The sequence below is a fragment of the Sinocyclocheilus anshuiensis genome, unplaced genomic scaffold, assembly GCF_001515605.1.
Source record: "Sinocyclocheilus anshuiensis isolate Anshui unplaced genomic scaffold, SAMN03320099.WGS_v1.1 scaffold756, whole genome shotgun sequence".
Lineage (NCBI taxonomy): Eukaryota > Metazoa > Chordata > Actinopteri > Cypriniformes > Cyprinidae > Sinocyclocheilus > Sinocyclocheilus anshuiensis.
Window position 1 is genome coordinate 150,760 of NW_015558581.1, and position 13,262 is coordinate 164,021.

The 13,262-nt window shown below is 33.3% G+C and overlaps 1 protein-coding gene and 1 pseudogene across 6 annotated transcripts in view; one reads left to right on the plus strand and one right to left on the minus strand.

Annotated features, from left to right (window-relative positions):
• Positions 1-915: 915 nt before the first annotated feature.
• On the minus strand, positions 916-4,760 carry LOC107679831 (probable ATP-dependent RNA helicase DDX59; annotated as a pseudogene).
• Positions 4,749-13,262, plus strand: part of LOC107679834 (calmodulin-regulated spectrin-associated protein 2-like) — a 48,771-nt gene continuing 40,257 nt past the window's right edge. For all 6 annotated transcript variants that reach the window (XM_016475524.1, XM_016475527.1, XM_016475526.1 and 3 more), the window contains exons 1-2: positions 4,749-5,020; positions 10,444-10,703. In XM_016475524.1, the coding sequence (XP_016331010.1) occupies positions 4,882-5,020; positions 10,444-10,703 (399 nt within the window). In that variant the 5' untranslated portion in view covers positions 4,749-4,881. The remainder of the gene's footprint in view (positions 5,021-10,443; positions 10,704-13,262) is intronic.

Consider the following 13,262-nt stretch of genomic DNA (forward strand, 5'->3'; position numbering starts at 1 on the left):
TAAAAATAATATGCGGACAATAAAGCCTGTTTATATAAACAATGAAGTCGCAATGAAGCACATTGTCACATCAAAATTTTCGTTCGTAAAATAAAGTGTAGTATGAAAATATATTATTAATATATATTATTTTATATGTGCATTATTTATTAAACAAATAAATAACAATAATAATTGAAATAATCAATCGTTTTATATATAATCAATAGTTATATAGTTAAAATATATTTTTATTTGTATATTTTATTTATTATTTATATTTATGTTAGTTCAATATTTTATATATGGACATAAATATATAATTTTATGTATGTATATTGTGTGTGTGTGTGTGTGTGTATAGACAGCATATATTATATATATTAAACTCTACAACATTTTACTGCCTTTATGCTGATTTAATTAATAATAATAATAAAACTTTATTGATTTGCAGCTTCGTTTTCTTTTACTTACATCATTACTTTAAAAACATTTTTATTTAAAAACTGTATTTATATTATATATTATATATATAATTTGCAGTTAATTTAAACTTTACTGTAGAAAATGCTGAAACTAACAAAAAAGGCTAACTTTCAAAGTGATTCACACACACACACGTGTATATATAGTCAAATTTGACTTTCTCTGCTAATTTTAATGGTAATCTTCAAAGTAAAATTACATGTATTGTCCTATAAAATCATGAATGTATAAGGCACAGTAAGCAGTTAACAGGTTTTTAATCCTAGTGTTGTTATATACTTTTCCATCAACATTACTGATATGTCTACCATGTGGGTTGACGTTATTATGGTGTGTGTACTGTGTAATTATCAGAAGAGACATTTTCTTCATTCACTTGTAGCATTTATTGAAAATACAAATTACAAAAGCAGCAATAAAACGTTTACTAATAAATGGATGTGCGTGTTATTTGTTGGCAGATGGTCTGTCATGCTTCCTGATGATGTCGATGAGGTTGCTCTTGGATATGAGGATGTCTTCTGCACGGCTGCTCCTCTGTCTGGCTCTCCTCTGCTGTTCGTGCAGATGTGGCGAGTTGAGGAGCTGTGGCGGCAGGATGGAGCCCGTGGGTTTCACTCGGTTCACAATGTCCAGAAACAGCCGCTTGTTGTTATTCATGAATGTGATGGCGGTGCCTCTGTGGCCCAGCCGACCCACTCGACCAATCTGAATGATTCCTTAAAGAATTGAGAATTGTATTCATGAAGCACGTCATACCTGATGAACATACTCATCCATGTTAGCTGGCATGTCAAAGTTCACTACCAGCTTCACATTGACCAGGTCCAGTCCTCTACCGAGAATCCCAGTGCTGACCACCACTTCAAACTGGCCCTCGAGAAGACCCTAAAAACAATATTTCATCCAGAATTATTGATTTATTTAATATGAATAAATTCATATTTATTCATTGTTTTTTAACATTTTAATGCACAATAATTAAAAAAATATTTTTAAAAAAAAATACCAACAAATATATGAAATATAATATAATATTTTTAAAATATCTTTTCATTACCTTTACAATTTTGTTGTGTTCCCACTGCAGCTTGTCCGAGTGGATCGCGACTGCATTCAATCACATGACCTTTTGCACAGCTTCACACAGCAAATCAGCCCCAAGTTTGCAGTCCACAAACACAACTACTGGTGGCTGGTAAAGCTTTCTGTCCTGTGAGCACACACACACACACACACAAGATCACAATGTAGATCATATTCTAATGAAAACAAACCCACAAATATGTGCCATTCATATTAAATTCACAGTAAAAAAAAAAAAGGCAGTTTAATTCCAGTACTTACAATTCTGATATTTGATATTTAAATATTTAAAAATATTAAATAAAAATTATTTAAAAAATAATTTGAGCAATAATATTTGTTCCTGTTTTTGATGGACAATAATTATAAAACATTCATTATAATATTAATACATAATATATTTATGTATTTATTTATTCATTTAATTTCACATGTATGAATTTTTGATGAACAATTATTCTAAAATATAATGTAATGTAATATAATATTTATAAACAGTTTGTTTTTGTTTGATTATTTCTTCAATTTTTATGAATTCATATTTATCAACTGTTAATATATTTTTTATGGACACTTAAAATGAAATTTAAAGTTTTATATTCATATTTCTAAATATGAACTTATCAATTGTTCTTTCATATTAATGGACAATTATTCTACATTATGAAATATATTATTAATAAAGAATTGTGTTTATTTATTTTCTTTTTCATATTCAGTTTCATATTCATGAATACATATTTACCATTTATGTTATTTCATATTTCTGATGGACAATTGTTCTAAAATATTCAATATAATATTAAATACAGACTCTCATATTTATTAGTTATTTAATATTGTTGGTGGACAATTGCTCTAAGATGTCAAATATATATTATAGTATTATTATACATTAAAATATAAATATACAATATTTATTTGTTTTAATTGACGATTTCTTGGGGGCAGTCATTTTATTTCCACGGCCTGTGATTTATAAATGCTCCATTTCCTGCTCTCGGTCTCTGGTGGTGAGTCCTGTTGCTAGTTTTCCTGGAGCAAAGCCATTTGAGGTCCCACCCATTTCCTCTGGAGAGGAGGGCAAAGATTGCCCAATAGACTTCCACTCTAACTGCATTTCTGTCAACAAGCTAGTCGACAGAAGCTTTCAATCCAGATGATTTTGTAGTTAAATCTGAATGCTTTTAAATCAACTTCCTGTTGTCACTGATGAATCGTACATAACACCAAAATACAATAACACATGCAAGTAAATGTGAATGTGGTTTCTACAGTATACTTACATTTCAAATCTCAAAGAGCTTCTTTTTCTTTGACGGCTCCTCCACCCAGAGGACTACCTGATGGACGTTGGCGCAGGGTTGGTTCTTCTGACCGATGGTAATGCTCACGGGGTCACGGGGTCACGGGTGAGACGGGCCGCTAGCTGTTCTGTTCCTGTGGGAATGGTGGCTGAAGTCAACAGCGTCTGATGCTCTTCAGGGACCTGTTGCTGGAATCCCATCTTCAGCATGGTATCTGCCTTTGGCGTTTTTGAGAATGATATTCATAATAACACTGGTTCAAATATGTATAAATAATAAATAAAACATAAAAGAATGATACATAAATAAATGTATTAATCAATAATCGTATTGTATTAGCCCTACAGTTACAGCATGAAATATTATTTAAACCTTAGTGAGGGGAAAAAAGACAGAAGAGCCGAGGGGAAAAGAGAGTTGTTTTTCCTTATTAGAATTGTGAGATATAATCTCGGAATTGCGAGAATAAAGTCATAATTCTGAAATATAAAATCAAATTTACGTTTTTTTAATTCTTTTATTCCATGGCTCCATAGACTGCCGCTTGAAAACCCTCATTTTCTGCCTCCAGATAGGCTCCGCCCACAAAAAACGTCATGCTTTCCAATTGAAGGTTCATGAGATGTACCTTTGAGCTATTTCAGAGAACTGGTTTATCATTATATTCTCTTCATTAGTGAAAGTCAAGATTCACCTGCACAATTCCTGGCAAATTTACAAAAAGTCTAATAGAAATGTGTAGAAAATTTGATTGACAGTTTATGGCAACTCAAACATTTTGCATTGAATGACTTATACGATGAACTAATGCCTAGATGTTTTGAGGGGTAAGACTATTGCACAGAGAACTATACAATTTGAGCAACATGACAATAGCAACTGATAATGTAGGAAACCGCAGAGAAATGTACATAATCAATTGCATGAATGTACCAAAGCAATCGTAACTTGCTCAAAAGAATGAGAAACTGCTTTTATGATGTGCACAAGATGTGACTAGATGATGTGGAGGTTGAACAAGTAGTTTTGAGAATTTCATTTCTGATCTGAGAAATGCACCAAAGCGACTGAGAAAAACTGTAATTATATTATTATATTGGTTAATAATATATAATTGAGAGATTAATATTCAGAATAAAAAAAAACATATATTTATGTATATTTTCATGTATATTCGGCAAAAATGAAAGGTAACAGATAACTGTTTACCTTTATTGACAAAAAAAATCTTTGTGAAATTCATCTATTGTACTTATTTTATCTGCTTATAATAAATAAATAAATAAATATTTTTGAGTTCAGTACATTGGGGAACTAATGGTAAATCATTTTATAATGGAGAATCTAGATAGATAGATAGATAGACAGACAGACAGACAGACAGACAGACTAGATAGATAGACAGATAGACAGATAGATAGATAGATAGATAGATAGATATACTGACAGACATAGATAGATAGATAGATAGATAGATAGAATATTGTAATGATTCTCTATTATAAAATGATTAAATCAATCTTAAAATGTCACCGGATCATATTTCTAGCACAGTCCCAATTTCTGCCAGTTTGGGGTTGTTGGCGTGTTGGGCGGAGCGCGCATGCGCAGAGGGCTCACTCTCACACATCGCTGCAGGGGGAGACCGCAGGACGCTGGATGAATAGTGGGAGAATAACCGTAAATATCCAGATGGGAATATGTGGCCAGAGTATGGCGACGTCCTGAAGAAGACAAAGACTTTTTAGACAGCGACACCTCCTAACTCGGGACATGAAGGATCATTAAGGAGAAAAACTGGGGTACCAGAATGGATGAAGCTCTATGGGCAGAACCCCACTTTTATTACCGGATCGGCCCGAAATAGATGTGAAAATAAATAACAGTGACCTGACACATGTATGTTACAAAATCTGATCTATGTATGAGAGAAAAAAGCAAAAGTCCGATTTGATGCGTTGAATTCCTTCGGAGAGATGTCATCGTTGTAAGTGCTGGATGTGACACAGCAGCAGTGAATATGGGAGATCTGGCCGACTCCAGAGATCCGAAAAACACTTTCATTGTTCCTGCCATCAAGTCCTTTGATCATTATGATTTTAATAGAGCTAAAATCAGAGCCAGCCTCACATGGCTGGTGGCCAAAGCCTTTGGTACAGGTAGGTGGCGTGTTTCTCTTTCTCCACCATCATCTTTGTCTCTTGATTTGATTTCCAATGTGTTGCAGTGAATACATTTGGTATCAATTATAAATAGAGAAAAATATGTAAATGTGAAAATATAATTTTAAATACGAATGCATTTTATAATGTAATATTCAGTGTTAATAAGTGCATTTTGCTCATGCATACCCCTAAAAGAAGGATTTTGTAGTAAATCATGTTACATAATGTTAATATTCAACAATATGTAACTTCATAAACAATCACATGTTAAGTGACTTTTTATTAATTGTATCCACTACTTAATGCTGTAATGTAAAATGTTATCCAACACTAACAAAACAAGTACTGCATGGTTTGTAGATATGTACCATTGTAGTAACGTTACCTAGAAGTACCATGTAAATACCACGGTAAATGTATGCTAATCATTCAGTGTTGTTAGCATGTATTGTTAGCATGCCCGAATGGTTAGCCTACCATCCAATTAATGTATAATTTTATAAACGATACACTTTACACAATGTTTTTTCCATTTATATGTTGAAACAGCAGTCCCTTGTGAAAAAGAAGTACAATTTAGCAAAAAGAGTACTTATTACAAAAAACATTTTAAAAGAATATACTTAAGTGTGAACTGACTAATGTTTTCAGACATTTAACTGCATGCTATTTGCGATTTAATTAAATGGATTATAGTTTAAATTGATATGAAATGCAATTTTGTTGAACTTCCTTTGAGATATGGCTAAAGTAAACTGTACTGACAAGCATTTATGGCAAACTAAAATATATTTTAATGTCATTTCTGTTGAAGCTTGTATATTATGTATTTAATATATATTTTCAATTACATATTTGTAATTATGAAGTTGCAATTAAGTACATTTAAAATATATAAACTTAAAATGTAATAGTGAATAAAACACTCAAATTATAAGTAAGTATTTTAAATGTGCTTTAGTATGTTAGTCAACACATTACAATTAAAGCATGACAAAAGATAATTAAAACATAATGATTTAACAAGTAAAACTTTTAATTTGACATTATTACAAAGTGGATATTTTAAAAGTGTACTTAAGTGTGTTTTGAAAAAGTCAGGAAAGTGCACTTAAGTGGCCTTTTATTTCATTAATATTACATCTGCAAGTCCAGTTTAAAAAACATATATACTTCTAAGATTTTAAGTGCACTACAAGTACACCAATACATTGAAGCACACTTTTTTCACAAGGGGATTGACTTGATATCAGAATATCAGTCAGAATTTCAATTAACAAGAACCAAAGTTGTGATATATGAGCCACAGAGTTCAAAAGTGTTCATTGACACTGTGGTGAACAATGTGACAAAATTAATCATCTCCTAATTTCATCTTCACAGCTCACATTGTGTCCTGAATCTGACCTTATGGTCATAAATGTAGTTACATATTCATATTCAGTCATATCGCTTGACATGTGGATTGACACTGACATTCGGATTTATTTGATAGCTAGCGTTGAGCTATATGTTCAGTTTAACAGCACAGACCCATTGTGATTGGTTAACTGATGACCACCGGCCATCTGGTCTCCTTTAGGTCCTCTTGTCTCATTAAAATGCGCAGTCGGGTCTTCAGGCCCATGCACAACACAAATGACAACGCTTGCTGTCAGAGCGGTTATTGTTTAGCATCTTTGATTTAAAGTGACCTTAAATTCAATGAACAAGTCACTGAACTCCAGGGTGAGGATATGGTAATGTTCAGTAGGCTGAGTGACAGGCCTTAAGGGTGTTATTGACCTGTTTGTTGACTTGTTTTGAGGTGTAACCTTATGACAGATGACAGAACAACTGATAAAAGCCTGCGTTTCTCAATGCGAAGAATTATTAAATCAACACATTTTAGTAATATTTAAAACACAATGTAGCAGGCTTTAAAATATATATAAGGAGGATGATGCCAACAGACTAGTTCAAATGAAATACAAGCGGTTGTTTGAATGAAAAAAGAGTGGTCAGCTTAAAGTCCATAAAATCCTTTCCATTGATCCATTTTGGTCAGTTGGGAAAGATAGAGATAATTGGTCATTTAATGGCATGCACTCTGTTTTCGGTTCATCTCTTCAATGCATTCTTACTTGACAGCACATTGCTTTCTGAAAACTGACCGAGGATTTATTACTTATTTATTGTGAAGATGAATGCGTGAAATAAACTTCAAAGTGAGTAAAAGATGAACTGCCAGCTCTCATTCAAATAGCGAGAGCTGAAACATCACCAAACACACTAAATAAAAGGCACAGATAAATTTCACATTTAATATAATAAGTTATTGAATAGTTAATTTAAGTTAAAAAGTTGGTGTAATATGTTTTGTAGTTTAATAAATAAATAAATACTGATAAAGCTGTATAGATATAAAAATCTGATAATTAGCAATTTAAGCATGGCTTTTAATTTTTTTAATTTATTGTAATTATATATTTTTTTGTATTGTCCCAGAAATAAAAAAAAAAAAAATAATTTAGGTGAGTCATTGTTATTGGTGTTACTGGCCTTTATACTAGCCTTCGAAACACTCAAATGTAATTTTCGGAATAACATTTTTTTTTTTACATTTTTAATTTTTATAACATATGTATAAATCATCTGTATATAGTGTTTTTAATTACATACACACACACACAGTATATATATATATATATATATATATATATATATATATAGTAAAATACAGTAAATAACAACATATATACGACATATATTTAAAAAACAGTAAAATACAATATATATTTAAAAACAGTGTTTTTTTCTACACATATTTAAAACAAACTTAATTACATCAAAAATGCCACGCGAAAACGTCAGTGAATTTTGAAGACACTAATGAATCGTTTAATCTTATTCACTTTTAATTCACTTCACAGATGAAATCAACTGAAATGCACATTTTCAACTGATTTGCAGAAATTAATTACAATGTCTATTAAAAACTTTGGAATCACTTCATTTTATATCGCTGACAAAAATATAGTGAATCATCATCATGATATTGGACATATTGTCAGTCTGTAAAGCACAGAATCTCAGCACCTGTGTAGTTCCTCTCTCTCCATCTGTCTTTGATGAGGCTCGTGAGGAGATCTTGGATACATACGTATGGCAGGGGAATCGATCAGCCTCCATATTGTTGCCATGGCAACCGCAGCCCGACACTCATATTTTTTTACTTCCACCGTCAACGCCTTGTGGCTTTGATACCATCTATTGTTTTATCATATAGACCCATTTTAAAAGCTTTCGTTAACATTAAAGGTAGTTTGTCGTTTTTTGCGTATTGTCGACATCTCTTGTAAGACATTCATTGGTACGGAATGCTTCAAATCTGTTTTGCCGTTACCACAATCAGGTTTAACACAGAAAATTGAAAGCATGTGCAGGTAATAAGGATACAAGCGTTCTCCCAAACTCTCACCCGTCTCCATAAATAGCTAAACATCTCATTCTCCATGGATACGGTGACCTCATTCGGATCTGTGAACCCATTTATTCTGTCAGCGTGTGAACACGTGTTAATGATATTTTTGATTTTGTAGCCGTGTGGTAGACACTGTCTCGCTTCCTTTAAGGGCTTTCTCCTTTCCTTCATCTTCCCGGGTGAGAGTAAATTACACTTGCACAGAGGATCGGAAAACACCGGGCTTTAGCTATATTTAGCTGTCCTGAAGATGAAAAGTACTTTCATCTTCGCAATTCAGGGAAAAAAAATCTCGCCAGCTCAGCTGTCTGCTATGATATAACAGAGTGAAGGCATCTTGATATGAAAGTAATCAGTCCCACCAGGATTTCACAATATTTTTGTGGCTTTTGGTGATCAAATCTTATAGACATAGTTACTTTGTCATTTAATTAAATTTTTGTTATTAAAAATAAGCAAATTCTTTTTCGTGCCTTATTTTCTCATTTGTGCATGTTTCATGGTTAAACATTAGTAGTACTGTGCTTTTTGGCAATTATTCTGTGGTTAAATTGCTAATAATGCAAGATTGCGGGAAAAAAAAAAACCAGGACATTTTGCCGATTCGGCGATTGCAGAATTGTAAAAACTAGAGGGAATGATTGATATGATGAATCTTATATATTTATGTTTAAATACCTATGCTAATAAGTCGATAATTATATATATGTTAAGGCCAATGACCGATAAATAGCCTATATTACAATTCTGTACTATTTTGTGTAAATAAATACAATTGCCAAAAAAGCCCAGTCTTTTTACATACTACAAAATGTGAATTTTGTGGGGATTTTTTTATTAATTCATGTTTCTTTGTTACACAAACATGTCAATAATGTTTTGCGCTTTTTGCAATTATTTTATGGTTGCGAATTATGCAGCATTATGCATTTAATGAATATTGAATATTATGCATTTATGATTAATACCAATGCTAATAAGCGCTAAGTATTTTTATGTTATGGCCAATAACCGATAAATAGCCGATATTACAATTCTATACTAAACTAAACAGTATAGAACAGTATAGTCTTTTTAAATGTTACAAGTGAATTTTGAACCTTTTTTGTATGTGTCTTTATTACACAAACATGTCAATAACTTAGTACTGCATTTTTTGCAGTTATTTTGCAGTTAATGGCAAATTATGCAAATAATTGCAAAAAAGTGACATTTTGTAGATTTTGCGTTGTGTTTCGTGAATGCAGAATCGCAAAAACTAGAGGGACTGATTAATATGACGAATTATATATATTTATGAATAAATACCAATGCTAATGAGCCAATAATTATTGCTATATTAAGTCCAATGACCGATAAATAGCCAATATTACAATTCTATACTATTTTAAGATAAGACAAGATAAGACAAACCTTTATTCGTCTCACAATGGGGAAATTTCCATGCTACAGCAGCAAAAATAAGTGCAAATTTTGTCTAAATAAATAAAATTGCCAAAAAAAATCAGCCTTTTTAAATGCTACAAAATGTGAAATTTGTTCGTATTTTCTCATTCATACATGTTTCTTTGTTACACAAACATGTCAATAACTTTTTGCGCTTTTTACAATTATTTTGTGGTTAAATTGTGAGTTATGCAGGATAGCAAAAAAAAATTTTTGCATTGTATTCCACAATCGCATAATTGCAAAAACTAGAGGGACTGATTAATGTGATGAATATTATGTATTTAGATTTAAATACCAATGGTGATAATCTGAAAACAGTTTTTATGTTATGGCCAATAACAAATAAATAGCTGATATTATGATTGAAAAAAAAAAAACTACTAAAAACTGAAATCTTTTTAAATGCTAAAGTGAATTAAGGCATCACAATATTATAATATACACTATGAAATTGAATATTCATTACAAAATGGCTAACATTACTTGTGGTTCTGTCATCTTGCAGACAGTGTTCCAGACGACCTGAGCGAGCCCTTCTACAGGGACCAGTATGAGCAGGAGCACCTGAAGCCTCCGGTGGTGGGCCTGCTGCTGTCAGCTGAGCTGTACTGCAGAGCAGGAAGTCTGATTCTGAAGAGCGACGCTGTTAAACCTCTGCTGGGTCATGACGCCGTCATCCAGGCTCTGGCTCAGAAGGGCCTGTACGTCACCGACCAGGAGAGACTGGTGACCGAGAGAGACCTGCAGAAGAAGCCCATTCAGATGGTGAGAGAACCTGCTCTTTCACATGTTTCATTGAAACGCTGATTGTATTTCAGTGATCTTGGCACAGGTGGATCTTGGATATTATGCATAAATGGCAAAAAACACAATCTGATTTTCTGACATCCAATTCAGGCCACTTTCAAATGTGGTTAAATCTGTTACTTATCTGACCAATGACTTCAGATAAACCCCACTCTTGAACAGCTTACTAAAACAAACTTTGATTGGTCAATTTACATGTTGGTCAGACAGTGACCCTTTATATTTATTATTCTGCTATAATTAAAGGTACCTGTAGGGATGCATTGATATTAAACATTTTGGCTGATACCGATAAGCCTATGAATTATTCATTTATAAATGACTGATATTAAAATTAAATATATGCAATATTGTATTGTGCAATATTGTATATATATATATATATATAATTGCAACAATTGTCAAATTTTTTTTCAGTTTGTGTTTTTGTTTTATTTTTATTTATTTATTTCTTTTAGTTACTATTTATTTTATTTCAATATTATTTACGAAAACAGAAATTATTTTTAATAGTTTTAGTTACCGATAACAACACTGCTTTAAGTGAGCGATAGATGATGACAGAGCTAATCTAAATGTAAAAATAGAAGAAATATGCATGAACAGTTAAATGAATCAATTAAATATCGACCAGTATCCAATATCCTGCAGATATATCCTTTACCCCTGGGAATACATCACATTACAGAAGTAAAATGTGTTGTTTTGTGTTGTCTTTAAACCAAAACCAGGCCCAAGATCAGGATTGGATAGACCTCTCATAATTCTCTCTCAGCTTTATGTCGTTTATCTTGTCAGTGTGTTCACATTGTTTAATTGAAGATGTATTTCAGGCTCATAGCCTCTGCTTTAAAGATATAAAGAGTTCTGTTGTTGTGTGAGCGACTTCCTGTTGATATTTAATTACAGCGCTGCTGTTTGCTGTGCCTCTGGCTTCCTCAACCGAACACATATCATCACAAACAATCTCTGCGCTGTGTTAATAACCATTTTGCATAGTGCCAATAATGATTCTAGTAACTCCATTCTGTGCTTCCCATGACGAATTGATTATTTTAATTATATTAAATGATCACGTCACACTGCTGGTAGTTATTTCTCTACAAGTCACCAAGCTATTGTATCTGCATGTAGCCGAACGTATAGCTGCGCTCATTTAAGGCTTGATCTCTACGAAGCAATGAACATTTCAGCACCTCAAACTCAGAGCCCACAAATCCTCATTAGCGTCAGAAAGCCGTCCATCTGTCTGCTCTGCTACAGTAAGCTGCCCGACTACAAGATCTGTCAGTCTTCTTGTGCTCCACTTTAACCTGTTTAGCCTGGCGCTCCGGGGAGCGAGTTTTTCGGCTTTGTGGCTTTACCCGTTTTGAGAAAATACTGCAGTCAATACATTATAAATTGAGTGTAGAAAGGTTTTACACTTTTGTTGAGTTATTATTGCTAGATTTCGACTCAGTGGAGCTTTTCAACTAATAACCCTGAAGCTAAACCCTCATCTAGGGGTGGGCGATATACCGGTAGACATGATTAACCGGTAGAAATTTGTCAACCGGTAGAGAATTTGGACTATCGTTTCTATCGCGGTTCCACGCTCACGTGACGTTGCTGTGCTACGTGGTCACGAAACCTTATCTTTTGCACATCTTTAAGCATTGCAGTTAAAAAACAAGTGATTTTAAGCCATTGAAAGAGAACTCATTTCACTATATGCACGAGAGACTGTTTCTAAAAGCTGTCAGGGAGGCGTGCACGCGAAAACAATGCTCATTGTGCACGGGAGTATTAAACGTAGTTATTTTTGCCACTTTTATAGCCGCTTCATAGGCCTTGACCAGGTAAATACACACACTTTTATGTGCCAAAATGCCGGTCTTTGCAAGTATCCTCGTAAACACAGTAATTTTGGTCTTAAAGTGTTATGAAACCCTAAAACACATTTTTTGAGATGTTAACATATATGAACAGGTTGTGCATCATTGAAAACAACTTTAGCACTCATTATGTCTATTATTAAAGGGTTAGTTCACCCAAAAATGAAAATTAGGCTGTGTTTTACTCACCCCCGAGGCATCCTAAGTGTATATGACTTTCTTCTTTCAGACGAATCCAGTCGGAGTTATATTAAAAATTGTCTTTGATCTTTCAAGCTGTTTAATGCCACTCAGCGGGTGTTGCATTGCTTCAGTCCAAAAGAACATAAATAAAAATCGCCCATCCATAAAGAAAAGTGTCTCACACGGCTCCGGGGGGTGAACAAAGGCCTTCTGTAGCGAATCGATGCGTTTTTGTAAGAAAAATATCCATATTCAAAATGTAATAATCACTTGAATCTAGCTTGCGCTCACTGTTGTAAACGGAGGCAGTTCCGGGGGAATTATGTATGAGGTCGGTGTTGCGCATGCGCCGCTCAGAAGTGACGCACGCGGAAACGCAGGGGAGAGAGCAAAACAATACAACGGTCACTAATTAGAAATACAAAACGAGGATTTGTAAAGAAGAATGTCAGAGGATTTC